Here is a 25,694-nt window from a genome sequence, read left to right as displayed (position 1 = left end):
TAAAAATTAAAGAAAAAATGAATAAAGTAATATTGATTGATGTGACAATTTCAAGGGTCTATATAAATAAATTAAAAAAAATTAAAATTGTCACATTAAGATTCAAGTCATATTACTTTAACCTTTTATTATTTTTTTATTTTGTTTCTTTGTGAGTATGTCTAAGAAAATTATATTTGATCACGTGATCATATAAAATTAATTCATCATTAAAACTCTCTTTTAAGCTACTTGGTACACGTAGAGTATAATTTTAAGATATGTAATATTTTTAATGGTCCATTCATATAATTTTTTCCTGATTCCGCCACCGATTGGGGTATTGTGAACAACAATGTTCTCCATTTCTTTGTCTGATTGTTTAACATACTTCTCTTCTAAAGTTTGAAATGAATTGGATTTGGATAGTTCTTTGAGTGATGCTTTTAAAGTAAGATGAGATTCTTTCATTTCATTTTGAATTGTTTTAAAACTTCTAAATTCTCATACAAAGTTTTTTGATTGATTTCTACATTTTAAATTGTTGCAACAGGTTGAGGATGAGAGTGATGAATTTGTTGTTGATAGTAGCTTGAATAATTGTATGCACTAGCCTCTAAACACAACGAACATTATTAGAAACATGAGCATAAGATAGATAAGGATACAAATTCAGATAAAATACATCAAAAGTAAAACTTTTTTGAAGATGAATGATATATAGGTGTTAGGTGATGAGTTAAAAAGTGAAGATGAATGATAGGTGTTATGGTGATGATTGAGTAAAGGTGAATACGAAGTGTAAATTTTTTTTTTTTTTAAGCAAGTATAAATTTTTTATTTTTTTTGAAGCAAGTGTAAAAGAATTTATTAAAAAATGGCACAAGAAATGCCAATAAAATAGTACAAGCCAGACAAAAAGTTCATTTCTAAACCATGCATATATTAGAATTTGACATGATTTGAAAATAAAGCAACAAAACCTGCACATCAATTCCAAACATTTTACAAGAAGGGTAGGTGTTAGACTGTTGGGTGGTGATTGAGGAGTTAGGATCTTTGATTCGTTGAAGGGTAGGTGTTAAACAAAACCTGCACATCAATTCCAAACATTTTACAAGAAGGGTAGGTGTTAGACTGTTGGGTGGTGATTGAGGGCAAATCATATTCTACATACCTATCTAACATTTGTTGGTATCTCCTTGTCATTGTCGTCAATAAAACACACACATAATTGGTTTGTCTCCCTTCAACAAAAAAAAAAAAAAAATATATTAGTTCATCCATTTTTGGAAAACAAAATTGTTTCTTCTCATAAGTTATCTCCACAAGAGATAATATATAGAGTGAATATCTATGTTAGTTCCTCAAAAAATTCACGAGACCCAATTTCTTCCCTAAAAAAAATAAAAGTAATTTTTAGCCCGTGAGATAATTAATAAATCAGTACAATTTAGTCTCTATTTTCTTTATTCTTTGTTTGGTTAAAATAGAGGAAAGAAAAGAAAGTGAAAAGAAGAGAAAATAAGATGATAGGTTAGTAGTTTAATATTAGAGCAATGAAAGGAAAAAAATATGTATATATCAAAAATGACATAATATATTAGCAAAAAAATGACATAGATGTTATTATGCAAAGAAATAATATATGATAAATTAAAAATCATATATTATTAAACTAATCCAAGATTAAATATTTTTTTAAAATTAGCAATTTTTATTTTTTCCCTTATAAATATTTTATTCAAATATTGGTCCTCTAAATAAATTCTGACATAAAATTTAGTCCTTATCATCTATTTTGTGTTGACTGAACTAACGTAGCTGAATTCGTAATAAACCTGTCACGTGAATATTTTAAATTATGTGACATATACCCATTTTTTTTTTAAGAAAAACGTGACATCTATACATGACTCATCATTTTTATAACATTTAATATATTTTACGAATTTAAATATTTTAATTAATTTTAAATGAAGGGTATTTTTGCTCTTTCAATTTATTTTATTCCGATTTAGGAGGATAATTTTTACATTAAAATAAAGACACATTATTTCCTCCACTCCACCAATCAAACCAAGAATAAAGACACTATGACTATGTTGTCCCCTCAAAAGAAAAAAAAAAACACTATATTGTCCCGGTTTATTTTCTTAGGGACTAAAAATGCTTTTATTTTCACACCCACCTCTATATATAGGTAGATGATATTGCACAAATGATATTGCACATTTAGTTTACAGATAAAAGGATAAAGTTTTATTGCTCTCTTTATATATTTGTAATAGCGGAAATAATGACATCATTTGTATCCAAAACACACAATTTCCAACATGAATTTGAAGTTGCTCCAATTTATTCCAATGCTTCACCTAATGAGGCATTAAGAGATCATCACCATAGTGATGCTTATTTAGCTTGTGATGATGAAATACCCACAATTGATTACTCTCTATTATTATCTCATGACACTTATCAAAGATCTAATGCCCTTGAATTGCTTGGCCAGGCATGTGAGGAATATGGCTTCTTCTATGTAAGTTTCTTGATCGATCAATCATGATAATATATGATAGTACGTATTTAACTATTTATAGTGTATAATTGATACCACGTAAATTTATTTGAATTACCTTTATACTGCAAAACAACAGTTTTAAAACCATCAGTTCTAATAAAACTGAGTGTGAAAATTAAGAATAAATTAAAATAACACCAACTACCGTTTTTGTTGCTCATAAAATCACTTTTAATTACCTCCTCCGTCCCAAAACTTTAGTCATTTTAGAGTTTTGCATGAAAGTTAAGAAATGATAAAGATTGACAAGTTAAGTTATTTTTACCCTTACTTTATTAAGAAAGAGAAAATATATTTAATTAATACTTTAACTTTAGTAAGGGTACAAATGGTAAAGTATCACTAATTGTGCATTGGTTTCTTAAAAGAACTAAAGATTTTGGGACAAAATTAAAAAGGTAAAAGGACCAAAGATTTGGGACGGAAGGAGTATTTCTTTTGAATTTGTTGTGCATATTATAAATCAAATACGGAGTGTGATGAGTAGCTCAATTAGTTGAACTAGTTGAACTAATAATTAAAGTAGTTGAAGGTCCATTATTCAAGTCCCGACAAAATGTAAAAAAAACTGACATAAGAGTTAACATACTAACAATTTATCATTAAAAAAAATTTATAACCAAATACAAAGAAATCATGAATAAAGCATAAATCATAAGGTTTTCTTGTTCTCTTTATATTTGTAATGGCCGAAATAATGAAATCATTTGTATCCAAAACACATAATTTTTTTAATAAATCCGACATCGGATAAGTTGCTCTCGATAAAAGTTTATAAGAGATAATTTTTACTTTATAAGCCGATTTTTAAGGATATGTTAAACCCAATATAAAAATCTAAGATGGTATCAGAGTCTCTTCAAGATCCGTTAGGCCACCCGTTATCGGACCATCTACCATTTATATTCAAGTACCAAGCACAATAATGTTGAGCCTGAAGTTGTGTGTTAAGAAGTCCCATGTGAATTAGCCTGAACAAAGATTTTATAACTAAGAAGCAATTCTTACCTTACAAAGTCTTGCTAACTTGTGTCATAAGGGTAGAACTATTACATTAAAAAAATACAACAATTTGATTTTTAAAAAATTGAATGCACAATTTTTGATAAAAAATATATTTCTATAGTAAATTGCTTATATGTACCCTAATTAAGAGTTAGTATTTGCCTTATGACAAACCTACCATACAAGTTTCTTTAAATATTTAATAAATGGAAATTAAAAAAAACACTTAAAAGTGATATTAAAAGCTACAAAACAGGTAGTTAGTATTATTTTAGTTCATTCTTATTTTTTCTTCAAAAAAGTTTTTTCAAAAATATATATTTAAGTGTTTTTCTTAAATGGGACATTTTTAATATGTCTTTTTGAGACGACATCACAAAAACTCCTAAACATAGAGAAGGGTTTTGTGGAATCAGCTTGGAAAGTTACGATATTAAGGGTAAAAAAGCTTTTGTCTTGAAAGAAAAACTAAAACTTCTTAGAGAGAGTCTAAAGAAGTGGAACAAGGAGGTGTTTGGTTATTTGGATCTAAACATAGAGAAGACAGTCTCCGATATTAATGAGTTTGAAGGCCTTCTTTCAAGTACTAATGGGGATGTTGATTACCTTATGTTAGAGGGTCTAAATAAGGAGTTTTGGAAGCAACTTCATTTTAAGGATAGCTTACTCAAACAGAAGTCTAGATCAAAGTGGGTTAAAGAAGGGGATTCTAATACCAAATTTTTTCATCAGACTTTAAAGGGTAGAAGGAGGAATAACCAACTAGTGGCGTTGAGAGATGGTGACAAATGGGTTCAAGGGGTCGATGAGATCAAGTATTTTGTAAAAAATTATTTTGCTAATAACTTCACCGAAGAATGGCGTAACCGTCCTACTCTAGATGGGCTTTCGTTTAACTCCTTGTCGGAAGAAGATAATTCTTCTTTATTATCTCCCTTTTCGGTTGAGGAAGTTAGAGAGGTTGTGTGGAATAGTGATGGCAATAAGTTCCCGGGTCCTGATGGGTTTAACTTTAACTTTTTGAAAACTTGCTGGGACATCTTAAAAACAGATGTTATGGAGTTTCTGAACGAATTTCACAGTAGTGCTTCCCTTCCAAAGGCGATCACTGCATCTTTCTTGACACTAGTACCACAAAAGGATCATCCTCAGGTTTTATCAGATTATAGACCTATTTGCCTTGTTGGTTGTTTGTATAAAATCCTTTCAAAGGTGTTGGCGGCTCGTCTAAAAAAAGTTATCGGTAAATTGATCTCAGATTGTCAAACGGCCTTTGTTCCTAATCGTCAAATTCTGGATGGAGTTTTGGTAGTGAATGAACTGATTGATTTTGCCAAGAGAAGAAAAGACAACTGTTTATTATTGAAGGTAGATTTTGAGAGGGCGTACGATACGGTTAATTGGAATTTTTTGGAGTATATGATGCGGAGAATGGGATTTGCGCAGAGGTGGCTGAAGTGGATGAGAGCCTGTATTTTTACTAGTTCAATGTCTGTGCTTGTAAATGGTAGTCCTACGGCGGATTTTGTTGTTGGCAAAGGGCTGAGACAAGGGGATCCGTTATCTCCCTTTCTTTTCTTGATAGTTGCAGAAGGTCTCACTCGCTTAATGCAGAAGGCTGTTGACAATGGCAATTATCATGGTTTTAAAGTTCATGATGACTTACAATTTCACACTCTTCAATTTGCAGATGACACCGTTCTAGTAGGTGAAGGGAAGTGGGAGAATTTGTGGTCGTTTAAAACTGTGTTGAGAAGTTTCGAATTAGTATCGAGACTGAAGGTTAATTTTTACAAAAGTAAACTCTATGGCATTAATCTTGATGATAATTTTTTGTCCGCAGCGTCCTCCTTTTTACACTGTGAAGTAGAATCAATCCCTTTTCGTTTTCTAGGAATTCCAGTTGGAGCTAACCCAAGGAGAAAGGTCACTTGGAATCCTATAGTGGAAGCTATGAAGAAAAGACTTAATGCTTGGAGTGGTCGAAATTTATCATTTGGCGGAAGAGTTACACTCATTAATTCGGTACTCTCTAGTCTCCCATTATATTTTTTCTCTTTTTTCAAGGTACCGGTGTGTGTGTTACAAGAATTGATTACTATCCAAAGGAGATTTCTTTGAGGAGGATGTTCTGATATTAAGAAGATTTGTTGGGTTAGTTGGGACACAATTTGCCTTCCAAAAGATAAAGGTGGTTTGGGTATAAAGAATCTAAATTATTTCAACCAAGCTTTACTTTGTAAATGGAAGTGGAGAGGTTTGTGTGATCATAATACCTTATGGACCAAACTATTAGAGCATAGATATGGGAGCTTGGCTGATAATTTTTTGCACTCTAATTTTAGCAATGTCAAAGGTCAATCTTTGTGGTGGCGTGATATTATGAAGATTGGGGGTATTGAGAATGATGCGTGGTTCAGGACTAATGTGAGCAATGACGCAGATAACAGACGATGGGGGCTTACTCAATCAGGTATTTTTTCGGTGAATTCGACTTACGAGTTCCTTCACTCTCACGAAGTTGTTGTGGCTATTGATGAAAATGTAGTGAAAGCTTTACAACAATTATGGTTAAATGATGTTCCATCCAAAGTAAGCATTTTTGGATGGAGGTTATTATTATCAAGACTTCCAACTCGAATGGCCTTGGCAAGAAAATCTATCCTTGTTAATCCGCATGAGCAATGTTGCATTTTTTGTTTTGAAGAACAAGAGGAATTATCTCATGTGCTCTTTAATTGCTCTTTTTCTCAAAAGTTGTGGAAGCGGATTTTTAAATGGATGAATGTGGATTTCATCTCTTTTGATGACGGGTGGAAACATTTTTCCTCTTTTGGAGCTTTATTGAAAAATAAGAAATATGAAAAAGCTCGTCACGTTATTTGGTTGGCCACCACTTGGTGTATATGGCGTGCGCGTAACAATGTGGTTTTTAGAGGAGAAGCTATTAATTGGAAAGCCTTAGAAGACAAGATTATTTATATTTCATGGTTTTGGTTTATAGGTAAAATATCTAGTAAGTCTTCTTGTGTTTTTTTAGATTGGTGTAAGGATCCTTTAAATTGCAATATTAGCATGTAATGGTTGCTATAAGAATTGTAAGGGTTGGGTACCCCTTGTACTCCTTATAATTCAATTTTTGCTTATCAAAAAAAAAAAAACAAAAACTCCTAAACTATTATAGTTTTTACAAAATCACAATGAATCGCACTAAACAATTTATTACAACTTTAAAATTTACATTAGAATTTTAATTTTTAGCATATGCCAGCTCTACATATAACAAATTTTTAATATATATGTTATTTTTACTTGATGTGTACCTGCAGCTGGTAAAACATACCATACCAGATGATGCCCTAAAAAATGTTTTGAAAGGAGTTTCTAATTACTTTGATCCAACAACAATTGATGAGAGAAGAATCTACAGTAAAAAGGGTTCATCAGATAAAATTCGATGGGGCCTAACTACTAATGCTGGGGAAAATAGGGAATTTCTCAAAGTTATTGCACATCCTCAAGATCAAGTTCCTTCCAACCCATCAATAATCAGGTATATACCCACCTTTGGACTATTTTCCAGATGTTTATATTAGACACATTCAATAATAATCTTCTATATTAATTAATTTCAATGTGTTTTTATTTTATTGAAACAATGTTTTTGGTCATCTGGTGCATCAGCAAAATTGTAGAAGAATATAACAATGAAATGAGAAAGATTGTAGCTGAATTAGCAAAGGCAATGTCAAAAAATTTGGGGTTTGATGAAAACTATATAGAGAACGCATTCAACATGAATTTAGGGTTTGATGTAGTGAATGTGAATGTTTATCCACCTAATTCTAAAGCTAAGGGTGATATTGGTCTCTCCAACCACACTGATCCTGGTTTTGTGATCACACTAATGCAAGATGTAAATGGGGGTCTCCAAATTCTATCACATAAAGGAAAGTGGATTAGTGTTTATATTCCTCATCATGCTATACTCATTCAACTTGGTGATCATCTTGAGGTACTTTTTATTAAAATTTCAATTCCTTAAATTTGCCGAAATATTTAATGTGTTGGGACTCAGGTTCGAACCTGCAATTCCCCACTTACACTTAATGTATTTTATTTTCGCTATTAATTGACTATTACTTTGACAAAAAAGTTAAGAGTAAAATTTGATAACTTAAGTCATTTGAATACCATTTGTTTGATTGTAGATTTTGACCAATGGGAAATATAAGAGTCATGTCCATCGAGTTATTGTTAACAACAACAAGGTGCAAAGGATCTCTGTTGTTACCCTTCATGGACCTCCTCTAGACAAATTTATTGTCCCAGCTACAGAATTTGTTGATGATGAAAATCCACAGAATTACAATGGAATGACCTATAAAGAATCATTGAAAGCAAATGGGAACAATGAAATCGATGTAAAATCATCACTTGATCAAATTAAGTTAGTGTAATATTATTAATTAGAAGTTTTTTTTTTCTTTTTCTTTTTAACAAATAACAACACACTATCTAAAACTCTTTTTTAATACATCATCGCTTATATTGATTAAAATGGAAGTCAATCTCATCATTTGAATATAGATTTCACTAAATTACGTGAATTTTATATAAATTTGTTCTGACTCATATGAATTTTAATCGGCACGAGAGATTGTATTAAAATGAGAGAGCGAAATATTGTGTTTCTAGTATTTCTATTTCTATTTTTTTTGTGTCTGTGTCTATTTTCTCCCACCATGTGATCTCTCTCATACACCTCATGCCCTTGGTGAAAATAAATGAGATTTTATATAATTTTGTAATAATAATATAATGTAATTAAGAATATACTGTATGAATAAATGAAATGTTTAATATTAAAATTTGTCTTTTTATCTTATATAATATCAATGTTATTTTTTTTAACGGCAAATATATTATTAACCAGATCTTTGCACAAGACGAACAAAGACCAGTAAAACATAAATTATATAATAGCGGTTATATAATTTGTGTTTAAGTGAGACAGAGAGACGACAAAGATGAGCGAGTACGTGAGGTCGGTTAGAGAGGTGACGCCGCCGAGTTCAAGTGAGATTAGTGAGAGAGAAGACGAGATCGATCGTGAGAGAGATGAGGCCGCTAGGGTTCGACTGAGCAGTAATATCAAATAAGTGATAATCACTTACATGTTATTAGCAAATTGAACAATTAAGTGATAATCTATAGATCATAGGAAAATGAAAGATGTACAAACCTTAGAATCAGGCAATGCAATAATACAATTTCTACTTCATGAACAAGAAAATCATTAACAAGAAAAGAATCAAATTCATGCAAATCGAAAACAAGGAAAACAAAAATTACATAATGCAAATGAGAGGAAATTGTTTACCCAATTTTGATTTTGAATGAAGGGTTAATGAAGTTATTTTTTGTGTCACTCTCTCCTAACACCTAACATGAATGTGAAAATGAGAGGAACAAGCTAGATATCATGACAAGCTGAATGTGTCACTCTCTCCTAGTGAAAGCATGATATCATGACAAGCTAGGATAACATCAAGAAGTATTTGTGCCAATTCATTTATAAACATTACTCGTGTATTCAAGTCAGCTAAAACAAAACTCCTTCATATTGTCACTAGAGGAACAATTCAGAAAGTGCATTTGCTAGTAGAGCAAAATCAATCAGGCAGCAGAATAAGCTGACATTCAACCAAACACTTAACCTAAATATGAAATGAAGTCTCTGGAACTGATAGATTGTGTTACAAATGGATGTTCAATCAAATGTTTTGTAACTAGGTACTTTATTACTCACATAATGAAAAAAAGTTCAAGCAGAGAAGTTGGCAATTATCACCTTGTATCTCAAGTAAATCAGCTTACTTTTGACCTGTCATACCAACGTAGTCGCAATTCCTACCACACCAAAGAACATGGCATATTAAGAGGATCAAACACATTCAACGACAGCTTTTTCTCGACAATACAATAATAATGCTTCACGTAAAATAGAAGTTCCTTAAGACTAAAAAGAAAGCTTACTTTCTTTCTTCTTGGCGGGCTTCTTAGAAGCCTCTCTTTCCTCTGCTGCCTTCTTATCCTCTTCTGTTTCATCACCAAAGAGGTCAAGATCATCATCATCTTCTTCAGCAGCTGGTGCAGCCTGAAAAACAAATCCCAATGATCAAATTAGTTAAAGTAGTTCCTTTAACTTAAACTTTACAATAACTCGGTGCATCTGAATAGAGTCAAAAGTTTTAAAAGTGTATATTATACAATTCTAGATTACAAGCACACTACCCTTTCATTGTTGCTAACTTAGATAACAACAGTATCACTTGGTAAACATCTCTATTAGGTACAATTAACCAAAGAACAATTTATGTTGCTTCAGTTGTAGTGTGCCGTGTCATGTCGAAACTCCAAAGTAAATTATAGTATTTAGTTTACAACATACAACTCTAAACTACAAATACAGGACAAGGCTGCCTAAAATAGATCTACAATGAACCAACAGTTGTCTCAACCTCGCTATGACTATATCTAAAAATACCAGTTGTCCCTTTTACAACTCTAACACAGTATCCATGTTGCTACCTTAGTTAAGAAATATCCCACAAAAAACTGTACTTTAGCAAGTAATGTAAAATAGATTAGATATTTGATACTAAGTTCAATTTCAAGATAACACATACGTCTTCTTGTCTCCGAACCGGGGGTTTGAGTCCAAAGCTTCTCTAAAGGGGCCGTAAAATGAACTTGCATACCTGTTGGACCGACCTATATAACTGACAAGAAAAAGAATGCATGAAACTAATTGCAACATCCACTGATATAATCTTCAGTAAATTCCAATGCATGTTGGCATAAACAGAAAGCAAGATAAGGAAAAAGAAATGGCCAAGTCATAAAATTACTTTGCTGTATATGACATTATAGAAACGTGCTGAAAGCCTTCAGCATCGAGAGCTAATCGCATTGCTCCTACCCGGCCATCCATCATATCGCTGAGCTAATCGCATTGTACAAGAAAGGATAATGGATTAATTTTCTGACAAACACAAAATGAAAAAGATGACATTTTCAAATCAGAAGAACTATGTTCACTTACAAGATCTGGGTACTTATCCTTGAGTAACCGTCCGTATAGTCCGAGGAACTAAACCATTCTCATTGAATGCTTCATCACCTGTGGGAGACTGAAGTGGGAAACCTGTTATACTAGATTGAATTTATTCTACTAAAAACTTATTCTATGTAGGACAGAGAATAGAACCTTCAAAGCATCTGGAATTTTGGGGAAGAGCACAACACTGTTAACACCAACATCCCGTGCTTTTGCAATCTAAATTATGAAATGCGCACCGAAATTAAACTAAAATTCAATAAGGAATAGCAAGAACAATGTCACCGTCACCAAGCAGTTTAAAAGATAAAAAAGAAAAGGCTTTAAGTCAATGCGAATCAGTGTACTTATCAGTTATAACTTATAGTGATAAGATTCAGCAAGGGAAGTAAAAAACCCAACAAGTCTGCTAATTTTCCCCATCATGGCATGCTTAGAAAAAGTCAAATTCTTAGGAAGAGTCAAATCTGTCTAAACTCCTAGACCAAATTAGAGAAGAATGAAACTTCTAAAACGTAGCTTAAATAATACTTTAAACAGTGAAAGCTAATCCATAAAGTAGATATGAATAACTTATCTTGTATACCATAGAATTAGCATGAAAGCAAAAATAAATAAATTGTGAACATTGAAATAAAATTATGCAAAAGAAAAAAGTCTGCATAATCTCCCATTAAACATGGTTGAGAGAGAGAGAGAGAGAGAGAGAGAGAGAGAGAGAAAGCAGATAAAAACCTCTTCCACAAGTCCATGTCTCCAGCCAAGCCTGTAGCATCCAGGCATAGCCCCAATTGGGGTGTCCTCCTCACCTGCAATTGTTTGGATAATATTATGTTTGTCATATAGAATGCCGTTTATAGTATAAATCATACAATGGAGGATATGATTGGTGCAGTTACTTGAATAAGTTTGTCATATAGAATGCCGTTTATAGTATAAATCATACAATGTTTGAATATAATATTCCAGCGCAATCCATTCATACCCATATACCAGTGTAAGTGTAACGCACGTAGATATATATTCGTAAAATTACTCATACATTGAACAAATATAGTACTTGACTGTGTAAAAATGATTAGTGAAATTTATACCAATGGCTGATAAGTTCATGATAATTGGCGTCATTTACAATAACATAAGCCTTAGCAAGGAGCCAAATTGAAGCTTCAACACCTTCACTTGCAGGGGTGTAACCCTTACTAATAGGACCAAAACTATCACCATTAGGATTTGGTGTACTTAGTTCAATGGCCAATGGCCAAAATCATAAACAGAAGAGCCACACTATCTAAAATGGTAAAAATATTCTGAAACTTAACACTGGTATATGGGTATGAATGGATTGCTAAACGTGTTTTCCCATCACCACAGGTTAACTATAGATGATGTTAAGAAAACATGTATCACATTGAAAGAACCTGATTCACTTTAATGAATTTTCACAGAGATTAATTAGCTAACTAGAGGCACATACAAACTTGCAACTACATTCACAAACAAAGCATATAATGATTCTTTTCTTAGAGACATTCTAACAAACACCACATATGCAATGAATTTTCATCAACATATATCCTCTAAATTAATCAATAATCCAAAATACCTATATCAAAGAAAATTAACAGGAAGAACAAACTTTATCTAGTTTGCCAAAATTGAAGCAAATATGGAATTTCGAAGTCACTCTAATTCCAAAACCCAGTTACCGGAAGAACAAACTTACAGGGTTATGTTCCAAATAAAATTCAATAACCAAACAAAAAATATATAAACTCAACTGAAGGGTTTAATTAAAATGAATTGACTTACTTGAATATTAATGGAAGCTCAACTGACGGCGACGGCGGCGGAGGCGGAGGGCGGGAGAAGGAATACGGTTCGGGTTTCAAAGAGATCGAAGAAGACGATTTAGGGATTTAGGAATTTAGGGTTTCAAAGAGAAGAATTTTATGTGTTTGCTGTGATTTGGGATTTAGGGATTTGGGATTTTGGGATTTCAAAGAGTTTTATGCCATGATTTGGGATTTCGAAGTCACGATTTGGGATTTGTGGGACGAAGACGAAGAAGACGAAGAAGACGAAGTTTCGCTGCGTTTGGATGAAAAAAACGAATGCTGCGTGAATGAATTGAATGAAAAGAACAGCATATAATTAATTCTCAGTTAAGGGATTCCACTACGGGTGAATACCAAATCAGTAGTGAAATTCAATTAAAACAAATTTCAACGTAATTACAACAATGCCACCGTGTCTACTTTTCACTACTGATTTAAGAAAACCAGTAGTGAAATCCCTTGTCTGTGAACTTTTCACTACTGGTATTCAAATATCAGTAGTGGAATCCTTTGGTTAAATGTGTTCCACTACTGGTATTCACATACCAGTAGTGGAATCCCTTATCCAAAAGTCATTTTTCTACTAGTGATAAGAAGATAGAAACTCTAAAATAAAAGGACATAAAGGAAAAAATAAAGGTGAGATTCTCTGAATTTTTACGAAAAGGAATATTGGATAGAACCGTTGCGGTCGTTGCGGTCAAAACTCCGTTGTGTTGCGGTGAAATGCTGTTGCGTTGCGGTTGCGTTGCGGCATCACGTGTGATTTGAGTTCACACCGCAATTGCGGTCCGATGCGGTTGCAGTGCTTACCGCATCCGCAATATTGCGGCCGTATCAGGTGATGCGGTCCGCAATTTAAAACCTTCAATAAAGTGACTCACAGCTATTTTAAATCAATTTCGGGTCTAATTTAGAAATGCCAACCTATTAAATACCAAGCTTTCAAATCAGTTTTCGAACTGATGTAAAAATTAGTTATTTAACTCAGATCCTTTTAACGATTTAAAAGTTTTGTTATCTGATTCAATATAAGGTGCTAATTTCCAAATTGTTTCACGGATATAACAGAGTTTAAAATCATTTTCGAGGTACTTTCAAGATTAACACATGCCAAAGGAGAATACAATAATCCATTGTTTTACTTGCCTAGGACCACAAGATGATTCTTTTCAATTAATTTATCAAAGCATTGGTTTTACCATACAAAAAATTAACGGTGCAGCATCTTTGAGTGGTGCATCATTACTTAAATATTATACCGGTATAATTTGATCCATTCTATACATATATCTATATAGAAGGGGCTTTAACAAAGATGGGGCTACTGTTGTTTTTTAAAATCAGAAACATGTTAAGTCGGTTATCCAATTTCTCGACTTAAGAGGTACTTTGTTAAGTCGGTTAAACATAAACCCTACTTAAGAAGTGTTTGCTTAAGTCGGTTAAAAATCCGACTTAAGAGATCAAAAGTTCTTACATCGGCAACTCTTAAGTTGGGTAAGAAACTGACTTAAAAAGTCATTTTTGACCAACTTAAAAGTGTTTGTGCTAGTGTTTCTTTGTCAGACTTTATCTCTAGATTTTCGTGGAACGGTTTTTAATAAAGCAGAGATCGAGTTCTCTTGATTTTTTGACTTAGTTTTGGTCTAGTCTCCCACCAAGTGCTTGGTATCTTGATAATATTTGAGAAGTGTTGCAAATGGTAGGTGGCGGTCAAGGAGTGCCAACCTAGCTGAGATATTTTTGTCTGTCATAAGATGTTTTGGCACTCTTTTTAGTTAAAAAAAGAAGTTAGTATTTAAGATTAAGAACCAAAAAAGTGGAGTGCACAACACAACACAACACAGTCGCAAAGTGGAGTGCTCTTCTTTTGACCGTAAGCATGGTGGGTGGGTTGATATTTTATTCTTTTTGAACTCGTGGGTAATATTAAATCTTCTTTCTAAGTTATTTCCTTTTGATAAAAAAAAAAAAAACTTCTTTCTAAGTCAACGAAACTTCATATTAACATCCAAAGTCACAAAGAAACTATAGAATAAATTTTAAATATCACATCTATATAAATAAGCAACAAAACTACAAAGCAATGCAAGGACAATTGAAACAAACAAAACACAATGAAGCAGAACACAAATCTCAGACAACTATGCCAAATTTTAATGTTAACAATAGTATTTGCATCGGTTGAATCCTTTTCTACATCACTAGCCGGTTGCAAAAACACATGTGGACATGTCAAAGTTCCATTTCCATTTGGAATATCAAATTCATCAATACCAAATCAAGGACCATGTTTCCTAGAGGAAAAATTCGAACTCACTTGTGAAAATGACACAAAATTAGTCTGGGGCAATTTACAAGTTTCCAACATAAGTATCATCGTAGGACAAGTCGAAGTGTGGTTTTTTGTGTCCAGTTATTGCGATAGTAAAAATAACTATTATTCCACTTTAGAAACTGACGGGTTCAGCATATCGCGCAAAGAAAACAAGTTCTTAACAGTTGGTTGTGATAGTTACGGTTATCTTAACAGCGTTTACAACCAAGAAACATATTCGACTGGTTGCTTAACTAGATGTAACGGTAATCGAAAAAGAATTGAAAACGGAACATGTTCAGGTATTGGTTGCTGTCAAGTTGATATTCCTCCTATGATGAGGAATATAAGTATACAAGCTTTTGATTTTGATAATTCCACAGAACGTGCAGGGTGTAGCAATTCATTCGTTGTTAAAAATGGATTTTATAATTTTAATGTTTCTCACTTGGATAAATTTCCACATACGGAGCTTCCATTGATTCTTGATTGGAGTGTTGGAAGTAAGAATTGTAAGTCTTCAAAGGGTGAACATGATTATGCTTGCAAGAAGAATAGCGATTGCATTGAAGTCAAGAATATTGGTTTTGGTTACCAATGTAAATGTAAGAAAGGTTATGAAGGAAACCCGTATCATCCAGATGGCTGCAAAGGTAATTTAATTCATCCTTTACGTATATTATTTTTGTTGACAATATCATCTTCTAGAGTATGTAAAACCTAAATCACACACATGCAGACGTTGACGAATGTAAGACATCGAATCACACATGCATAAGTCAAGATCATTGTCGTGACATGGATGGATCTTATGAATGTTTTTGTCCGAAGGGGCAATACGGAAATGGAACATTGGCTGGAGGATGTCACAAACGAGATGTAATTACGATGGTTGTCATTGGTAAGTCACTAAGCATATATCCCAAATTGTTTTTCAATTTGAATTATTAATTAAGATTGAATCAATAAAAAATACTCATGTTCTATTACTGACTCTAAATAATCTTTGGTCAATGTTTTTTTCTTTAAGTCGAACTTCAAATTTTCAGAGTTTTTGTTTCCTCTAAGAATTAAACTGTTATGTCAAAAAAATGTGATTTATCATGTTGACTATGCTACTATTGATATTAATTTAAAGAATAATTTAAGAATTGGCTTTATGTATTTCAAATGCAGGATCTAGTGGTGGATTAGTTATTCTATTTGTGGGAATTTCGTCTCTATACTTGATATACCAAAAAAGGAAACTCATCAAACTAAAGCAAAAATTCTTCCAACAAAATGGTGGTTTCATTTTGCTACAACAACTCTCTACAAGAGAAGACTCATCTCAATCAGCTCAAATATTCAGAGAAAAGGAACTTAAAAAAGCCACCAACAACTACCACGAAAGTTTAATCATCGGTAGAGGAGGTTTTGGTACAGTTTATAAAGGAGTTTTAACAAACAACAAAATTGTTGCTGTTAAAAAGTCCAAAATATTAGACGAAAATCAAATCGAACAATTCATTAACGAGGTAGTTGTTCTGTCCCAAATAAATCATAGGAATGTTGTCAAACTCTTGGGATGTTGTTTGGAGACAGAAGTTCCTTCCTTGGTGTATGAATTCGTTAGCAACGGTACGCTTTTCGAATTCATACAAAGTTCTAAAGATACAACAAATAATTCAACATGGAAAACACGTTTAAGGATAGCTGCGGAGACAGCTGGAGCGTTATCGTATCTACATTCATCTGCATCAATACCAATTATTCATAGAGATGTTAAAAGTACCAATATTCTCTTGGATGATAATTACACCGCAAAAGTTTCCGATTTTGGAGCTTCGAGATTGATTCCAGTTGATCAAACCGAGATAGCAACAATGGTACAAGGAACTCTTGGATACTTAGATCCAGAGTATATGCAAACACATCATTTAACTGAGAAGAGTGATGTCTATAGCTTTGGCGTTGTTCTTGCAGAACTTCTAACAGGGGAAAAGCCTATTTCTTTTAATAGGTCAGAAGAGAAAACTAGTCTTGCTATGCATTTTTTGTCTTGTTTAAAACGAGACCGAATTTTTGAAGCTATTCAAGTTGGTATTATGAATGATGAAAACAAGGAAGAGATTAAGGAAGTTGCTATTCTTGCGGCAAGGTGTTTGAGTCTTAGAGGTGAGGAAAGACCTAGTATGAAGGAAGTGGCAATGGAGTTAGATAGTATAAGGTTAATGGAGAAGCATCCATGGAATGGTACAGAGCAAAATTTGGAGAGTCAACGCTTACTTCAAGAGGCATCCTCAAGCATTTATAATGAGATTGGTGATAATAGATATAATCTTGGATATACTACTCGATATGATAGTTTGAAAGATCAACCATTAATTTCCTTGGATGATGGAAGATAGATTGTGAAATATTAAAATATGTATACTTCTATTTTTGTTTCATTGATTTTGTATTGTGTTGTGTATGATTGACCAATAATTTTTGTAATATATATTTGATTATATTAGTCCCCAATAGTTCTATTTTTTTTTTTTAATAGCAAAGATAAATATGGTGATAGAGGATTTGGTGTGTAAAATGGAGACAAAGAACTGCTATATTTTTTTATTATTTTATCTCTTAACACCCGTGATTTAAAAGCATCTTCATAAAAGTTGAAACGCGTGCAAAAAAAAAGAAGATAAATTTAAATTAAAATATTGAGTTCAAATGGTTAATGAGTTTTTCCTAAAACGAATTGTTCGAAATAATCCGAGTTTAATCTGATTGTAACAATTCTTGATCACACTTTACATGACCGAACTATGGATATCGGACCCTTCCCTTCTCTCTCTCAAACAAATATCATGGTGGGAACTATATATGGACTCAATTTTGGTTGGTGTAAAGTGGTCACATGGGGTGTCATTGTATTCTTTCCGTCCTCAGCTCCTTTCTCCTTTCTTGACCCATTTTTTGTTGATTTTCTATAACCAAACGAGTTGCAAGGTCCATTTGGATACATTTTAAAAATGCTTTAGTAGTCTATTGATCCCTTAAAGATATTTTAGATTTCACGATGGTCCCTTAAAGAAAAAAAGATCCGAATTAGTCCCTTAAAGACACATCTGTCTCACATTGGTCATTTACGTCAATTTTTTACAAAAAACGTTAGTTTTAGTTGACTGATTGTGAATGTCATTAAGTGCCAAAAACCTTATTAATTTTTAAAATTTTAACCGTTGGAATTTTTTGTTATATTTGGAGTTAAAATTTAACGGAAATGACCAATATGACAAACATATATGTCTTTAAGAGATCAATCCAAACCTTTTTTCTTTAAAGGACCAATCCAGACATTTTTTTCTTTAAGGGACCATTGTGAAACCTAAAATGTCTTTAACCTATCTAACATTTGTTTTAAAAATTGTTCCATTCATAATTTGTTTTATTGTTTATATATACACGTTTAGTCATTTTTTATACACACAGACACACGTTTGTCATCATATTTATATCAGGGATATAAATAAGAGTTTTTTTTTTTTTTTTCTTTTCTTTCTGAAGTAGGGACGCATAAGAGACTTTTTTTTTTTTTTGAACAAGATAAGAGACTTATTTTAAAGACATGATCTACTTTTATATATTATTTAAAACTCCTTTTTATTATTTGAATTTTTTTTATATAGTCTCCACTTGATAATAAGTGTTGATAAAAGAGTGTTTAAAAACTTGTGTTTCTAGAACTTCATTTTATATGATTAACAGAGATAGAAAGAAAGTACTCAGGCAACATAATTTTATTTTAACTCCAAAGAACTAAAATATTTTACAAAACAACATAGGAGCATACTACTTGAAACATATATACTAATTAATGCTATTTTTTCACAAATAAAAATCTTTAGTTTTTTCCAATGGTAAGGGATTAAGTCAAATTAATCTAAAATATTATTTTCTTCTCTTATTCCTTAATCACTTCCATTTGGAAAGGTCTTCTTGCCAAAGAGCCTTCACTAGTGGCTGTGGAAGTGGTTGAGTGAAAAGGATTAGGTGGAATGCTTAACCGGTTATCATCTCCTGTTTCCAACATTTGTATGACCGTTTTGATGGAAGGACGATTCATTGGCTGCCATTGAATACACCAAAGTCCAACAATTGCGAGTTTCTTGGCAATTTTAACTTCACCTTCATCATCAATATGTATATGTATGTCTCCTTCCAATAAATTATGGATCCATTCTGGATATAAAACATGAGTTGTTTCTGCAGATGACGAGTCTACATTCTTCCTTCCTCCGACCATTTCAAGCAACAACATACCATAACTATAAATATCAGATTTAAGAGAAACATTTCCAAAATTTCGGGATAGTACTTCAGGCGCGATATATCCCATCGTTCCCCTAGCAGCTGTCATGGACACCATACTAACATTCTTGGCACATAATTTGGCGAGACCAAAATCTGAAATTTTTGGTGTGAAGGTGTCATCTAGCAAAACATTGTGAGGATTGATGTCAAAGTGAAGGATTGGATGACTACAACCCTCATGAAGATACTCGATTCCTTTTGCTATACCAAGATTAATTTGTTGCAGCTTTTCCCACCCCATAAAATGGTCCTTGTTATCCGGTGGAAATATGAAGCTTTGTAGCGAACCTTTTGGAAACAAATTGTATACAAGAGCCCGGTGGATTCCGTCTGCGCAAAAGCCAAGCAAACGAACAACATTGATGTGGTGGATTTTGCCCATAATTTCCACTTCAGTGATGAACTCTTTCCCATCACCTTGTGTATTATTGAGCACCTTCACAGCCACTAGAATCTCACTAGAGAGTTTTCCTTTAAACACTGTTCCATGAGCTCCTTCTCCTAGCTTTTCCTTAAACCCATCCGTGATTCTTTTTATATCAGCATAAGAAAATCTGGCAGGCTTTTGTGCTTTATAATCCTCTAAAAACTTGTCAATTCTAACTTGATCTTCTTTTTTTCCCTTGAAATGTAGATAAATCTTAGTAATTGCAATGATGACCAACCCCAATATAATCGAACCTGAAAATAGTATATCAATAGTAATTAGTTTTCCCTCGCAACATAATTAAATTAATAAATAGAACAAGATTAGACAAAAAAATAATTTGAAATTGCGATAGAGTCTCATCTTACCTATAGCAGAGAAAATGAGAGATTTTGGAATATGGATAGTTTTGCGTTTGTCGTTGCAGTCATAGCATTCAATGTCACCTTTGGTGCTGTTCTTGTTCCATCTACATTTCATGCCTTTTGCTTCACAAATGGCACAATTTGGTTTTGGCCAACTCAACATGAGGAAATTCATCGACAGGCGATTTGCATTTATAGTAGCATTGACTTCAAACATCTTGGTACACGATACAAGGTCCATTGTGAGTACACTGTCCTCGGAATCAGTAGCGTAAATTGGACAAGTGATCATATTTTGTGACTCACCAAATATCTGATCCGTGTTTCTCAGGTGTGGTTTCTTAACTGAAGAGCAATTGAAAAAGGATAATGTTGTTTTCGATTCTGCATAAAATCGGTAATAAGGTAGAAAGGATGAACGGTTAAGTTTCAGTTCGAGAAACATTTTTGGAAAGCAATTGTCCGGATCAGAAATGTAAATAATATTCTGTGGTTCGTAATCAATTTGAGTAACAAGGAATTTGATTGGACCTAAATTGGTAGAGAGCAAAATCATGGTTTTGTTATTTGGAGTACAATATAGGCAAAACTCAGGATAAAGACATTGATCTTGTGATGGTTCGTCCTTAACGAGTTGGAAGGGAAATTGAACAATTGGTTCGTAAGGTCCACAAAATGATGATTCTGTTGTACACTGGTCATGATCGCTGCTGCTATTTATATGCAGGAGATTAAGAAGAATAAGTAGCTTAATCAAAGTGCTATGTGCTCTTGTCATCTAAAAATATATGCAAGGTTTAATTTGTTCAATGAAAGGAAGGAATGAATGATAAGATAGATAGAACCAAACTATATGCTCCTTTATAAAAGTACGTACTTTGTGCTCCTGATCTGTTTGAGAATAAAAAAATATCAAAATCGATCGACCATATGGTCCAAATTATCTTTATTCTCTTTTTGACTAAATGGTCCAAATTATCTTAGAGTGTATAAAGATAGTATAAACTCTAATTTTTTGTATATGGTCAATTTCATGTTCAGAGTTCACACTGTTTTATTATTGTCGTAAAACGTGTCTTCTTTTTAATAAATCCTAATGTTTTGATTAGGTATGCCTGCATGCAAAGCATGGCAAAATATAGGAAATCAATAATAGATATACATACGCGTGCAACACTATTTTTACATTTTGGTTGGGTTTATTATATTGGAAATGGTTCCTAGGTAAAAATCCCGGCTCATTCTATTTCTTTTATGAATGAGTTATACACCCTATTTTTTGCTGGAGTGCCGGGGTGTTGAGGTGTGTTGAATATGTTGTTTGTTTGTGTTGTCGTAGTTTCTTTGAAGTCCCACATTGCTTAGGTTCCCAAGATGTGAAGTGTATAAATATGTGAGGGCAACCTCACCCTATGAGCTAACTTTTGGGGATGAGATCCGAGCATATTTAAGATGGTATCAAAGTCGGGTTAAAGACTGCAATGTGGGCAGGGATGTGAGTGTGCCTTCTTGCATGACTGTGTGTGTTTTTTATAGGTTGTTATGTGTTGACAGTGTGTATTTCTTATACCCTATGTATTCCAAATTTTCTCTTATTCTTTTTATGTTTTTATATATAATATTGTTTGTCATTAAAAAAAAAGTGCTCTTAACACATGCTCTTGGCTGGAAGATTGATAAAAAAGAAACACTTACCACGTTGTTTCGTGTGAATTTCGTGCAGTCTTCGTTTGTAACAACAAATAAAAAAATAAAAATAAAAAAAAACCATTGTCTTAATCTAACAGTAGTATAAAGCAATAGGTTGCTTATAACATTGAAGTCCATAAAATTTAAACATTGCACGGTTTCAGACAAAAACAATTTTGCCACTATGTGGGTGAGAGTGATATTGTTGGTCTTGTTACCATTTATGCTCCAACAAAGTAGCAGCACCAATCTTTCTATTGAACAAAAGCATTCCTGTCCTCCTTCATCTTGTGGCAAAATTTTCAACATAACTTATCCATTTCGATTAAAAGATGACCCAATTCATTGCGGTGACAGCAGGTATGAACTATCATGTGAAAATAATGTGACAACTTTATATTTATATTCTGCAAAATATCATGTCCAGTCCATCAATTACAACAACTTCACAATCAGACTGGTTGATCCAGGAGTTCAAGAATCTAATTGCTCTTCATTTCCTCGCAATTTCTTGTCTCGATCTAATTTCTGTGATACTTATGAAGCCATTAACAACGAAGATTGCACAGTTCCATACATAGCCAGCAACCGAGATTCTTATGATTTGACTATTTTTAAGCATATAGTATATTTAAATTGTAGTCGTCTCGTGACTAACAATTCTAAATATGTGAACACGTCTTCTTGTCTCAATTCGAACTCTAAAAGCAATTATATTTATGCTATCGCGGGTGATTTAATTGCGAAAGACTTTCAAGTTGGTTGCCATGTGAAGTTTGTTGCTCCAACTTCTTGGCCAGGTTTGCAAAGAAATCAAGAACATTCCTATGAAGAAATGCACAAGGCGTTAGTATATGGATTTGAGATTTCATGGTTAGGTTTAATCTGCCAAAATCGTTGCGGAGAAACAATGCTCTGCTCCTTCAACTCTTCAACCGAGATAGTTGAATGCTCTCATCGTCTCTGCCTTACTGTGATGGGATATTGGACCGATACTAGTTGTGGTAAAGTAAAAATCAATATAACTAATTATTCCCTTCGTTATTTTATAGTAGTAATAGTAGAAATTTTTAATTACTAATTAATCATTTTTTTGTGATGCAGGAAGATGGACTCAGTTTTTGTCATATGCTAAAGGTAATACAATGTTATATCTAGTTCTAGTCTTCATTTTTTACTATTATCAAATTATTTTTTTACTAAAAATAATACTAGTCTACCGTTGAATCCTTTTTGAGAAGTCTATTGTATACAAAATCGGATTGTAAAATTTTAATAACTGTACAGGTTAGATCATTATACTGTTTTAAATTTCTTTTATTTTATTTTAGATAATTAAATCATAACAATCATGAAATTCATATTGAATTTTCTTAATATTGATTTTATTATAAATATGTGAAATAAATTATTCTATTATCATCGAGATATTCACTCAAGTCAATTTTTTGTTGCAGATAATATCATCGCTATCATGATAGGTGAGTTCTTTAACACATTTATTTTTTTTGGTAAGTCTTTAAAACCTTTATTGATGGAACAGTTAAATTAAATCAGGTTCCAAAAGTTAATGCTTATAAAAAAAAATTAATTAATAATCATTTTCTACTTGAAATCAATTCATGTCAACGTATAAAAGGCATTAAACACAACTAGATTTGCAATTGCATCCAGTACTCAACAACTACATAGTTCAAGTAGTTCAAAATAAATTCATCTAAAATCTAACCTAGGAGTGTTAAGGAAAAATATATATAAGATTATGATGAGTAGTAGTCTTCAATCTTGCTTCAAATCTAGTTCTTTAACCTTTATAAGTGCTCAAAACCTCAATTTTTAGTACAAAATTAGGAACCCTTTCACTGTTTTGACATTTCCATTTTATAGTGAAAATTTGCGTCTCAGGTGTCCTACAAAAAAGCTAGGGAGGAATTTTCCAAAATACTCAAAAATGTTTATCTTCTTCCTAATACATCAAATCCACAAATCCTTGCAATTCTATACTAAAATCATAGTGAAAATAACAAAGTCTAGCTAGATTTTTTTTTTGACAATAAAATCTAATTAGAATTATTCTAAAAAGATCTAAAATAAATATTATGACTGAGAGTCATCATTTGCACACCAATGCATGTTGGTTAGTCAAAAATAGAGCATTTTTTGTATGTATGATATTCAATACAAAAATTATTCACAATGTAATATGGCTAAATTTTGATGTTATCAGTATTTATCTAGTTGGTTTTTGATGTTATCAGTATTTACCTAGTTGTTATAACATTACAGGACTGGTTGAAATAATAAAAGGACCAAACTCAAATTATGATCTAATCAACTATAAAGTAGGATTGACTATAGGACACTATGTTCTACCATCATTATGGGCTGGTAGATTTCTGCTTGGGATAACATTTTTTATTGTACTACTGATATATAAATGGCGAAAAAGACATTGGTCAATGTATGAATGTATTGAAATATATCTACAACAACAAAACAACCTCATGCCCATTGGATATTCATACAAACAAATTAAGAAAATGGCTAGAGGTTTCAAAGACAAGTTGGGAGAAGGAGGCTTTGGCACTGTGTTCAAGGGGAACCTTCGCAGCGGTCCTTGTGTGGCAATAAAGATGTTGGGTAAGTCAAAAGGTCATGGACAAGATTTTGTTAGTGAAGTCGCAACTATTGGAAGAATACATCATTTGAATGTGTTTAAATTACTTGGATTTTGTATTGAGGGATCAAAGCGCGCTCTTATTTATGAATACATGCCCAATGGGTCTCTGGACAAATTTATTTTCGCTAAAGAAGGGAGTATAAATTTAAGCTACAAACAAATTTCTGATATTTCAATTGGAATAGCTCGTGGGATAGCTTATCTTCACCATGGATGCGAAATGAAGATTTTGCATTTTGATATCAAGCCTCACAATATCCTTCTTGATGAGAATTTTATCCCAAAAATATCTGACTTTGGGTTGGCCAAGCTACATTCGATAGACAATAGCATTGTCACAATGACGGGAATAAGAGGCACAATTGGATATATGGCTCCAGAATTGGTCTACAAAAATATTGGGGGAGTGTCATATAAGGCTGATGTTTATAGCTTTGGGATGCTTTTAATGGAGATGGCAAGCAAGAGGAAAAACCTAAATTCCAATGCAGAACATTCAAGCCAGATGTATTTTCCCTTTTGGATTTATGATCAACTTAGAAATGAGGAAGAAATCGAAATGGGAGATGTCACGGAGGAGGATATGAAAATTGTAAGGAAGATGATCATGGTTGCTCTTTGGTGTATACAATTGAAGCCGAATGATCGCCCCTCAATGAGTAAAGTAGTGGAGATGCTTGAAGGAGATATTGAAAGCATTGAAATGCCTCCAGGGCCAACCATGTATCCAGATGAAACAATTTCAAGAGACGAAACAATCAACTCAGACCAACCAATGTCAAGTGACTTAAATAGTTTTAGTGATTCTATGGAAAATGCAACTAATAATACTTCTTGACACTAGACACAATTTGTTTGAGTCCATCGTGTCTAGAACAGTTGTCCATATGTAAAACTTTTCTGTAGGTAATATTTGAATGTTTCTGCAACAATGAGGGAAAATTTTCTACTTTTGTGATCAATGCTAAGTAGCCTTTTTTGTTGCTTTAATTATTGCTTTTTTATGTTTGACATATTTAGTTATCTTTGGGATTTTGTTGTAATTATTTGGTAATGAAGTTTGTTGAATAAGAATATAAATGAATTTGATAATATTTTCCTTTTCTTGAATCAGTAGCTTGATGAAACAATGTGATCCTGCCATCTAAAAATCATATGTAAAATTTCTGATCAACAAAAGAAAGTAATTAAAAAGATATATATTGTGCTTGTGAACAGCTTGAAAATAAAAAATATGAAAATTGACCACATGGTTTAAATTATTTTTAAAAGTGAAGATATTTGTTGGATCAACAGGAAATTAACAAAAATAAATAATAACGAAAGGAAACGATAATGAATAC

General features: G+C 32.6%; 4 protein-coding genes and 1 long non-coding RNA gene across 5 annotated transcripts; 3 read left to right on the top strand and 2 right to left on the bottom strand.

Annotated features, from left to right (window-relative positions):
• Positions 1–2,208: 2,208 nt before the first annotated feature.
• Positions 2,209–8,436, top strand: LOC123902862 (2-oxoglutarate-dependent dioxygenase 19-like). The gene is made up of 4 exons (XM_045952667.1): positions 2,209–2,518; positions 6,895–7,118; positions 7,250–7,580; positions 7,777–8,436. Exons 1-4 carry the CDS (start codon positions 2,279–2,281, stop codon positions 8,023–8,025), a joined length of 1,044 nt encoding a protein of 347 aa, XP_045808623.1. The 5' UTR covers positions 2,209–2,278; the 3' UTR covers positions 8,026–8,436.
• Positions 8,437–9,110: 674 nt separating this feature from the next.
• Positions 9,111–12,807, bottom strand: LOC123902852. The gene is made up of 8 exons (XR_006807770.1): positions 12,501–12,807; positions 11,424–11,497; positions 10,839–10,907; positions 10,674–10,761; positions 10,480–10,574; positions 10,258–10,329; positions 9,605–9,725; positions 9,111–9,478 (listed from the first exon to the last, which is right to left on the bottom strand). It is a non-coding gene; the product is annotated as an uncharacterized LOC123902852 (long non-coding RNA).
• A 1,839-nt stretch (positions 12,808–14,646) lies between these two features.
• On the top strand, positions 14,647–15,619 carry LOC123910413 (wall-associated receptor kinase 2-like). Its single transcript, XM_045961512.1, has one exon. The coding sequence runs from the start codon at positions 14,647–14,649 to the stop codon at positions 15,568–15,570; it is 924 nt and encodes a 307-aa protein (XP_045817468.1). The 3' UTR covers positions 15,571–15,619.
• Positions 15,590–25,189, top strand: LOC123893257 (LEAF RUST 10 DISEASE-RESISTANCE LOCUS RECEPTOR-LIKE PROTEIN KINASE-like 2.5). Its single transcript, XM_045943190.1, has 6 exons — positions 15,590–15,747; positions 16,023–17,232; positions 21,786–22,675; positions 22,776–22,808; positions 23,129–23,152; positions 23,958–25,189. Exons 1-6 carry the CDS (start codon positions 15,645–15,647, stop codon positions 25,187–25,189), a joined length of 3,492 nt encoding a protein of 1,163 aa, XP_045799146.1. The 5' UTR covers positions 15,590–15,644.
• Positions 18,589–21,009, bottom strand: LOC123910363 (rust resistance kinase Lr10-like). Its single transcript, XM_045961464.1, has 2 exons — positions 19,986–21,009; positions 18,589–19,871 (listed from the first exon to the last, which is right to left on the bottom strand). Exons 1-2 carry the CDS (start codon positions 20,758–20,760, stop codon positions 18,781–18,783), a joined length of 1,866 nt encoding a protein of 621 aa, XP_045817420.1. The 5' UTR covers positions 20,761–21,009; the 3' UTR covers positions 18,589–18,780.
• Positions 25,190–25,694: the final 505 nt, after the last annotated feature.

This window comes from Trifolium pratense, linkage group LG1, assembly GCF_020283565.1.
Source record: "Trifolium pratense cultivar HEN17-A07 linkage group LG1, ARS_RC_1.1, whole genome shotgun sequence".
Taxonomy (NCBI): Eukaryota; Viridiplantae; Streptophyta; class Magnoliopsida; order Fabales; family Fabaceae; genus Trifolium; species Trifolium pratense.
The sequence above is the reverse complement of the archived record's forward strand: the minus strand, read 5'-3'. Positions and strand labels throughout refer to the sequence as shown.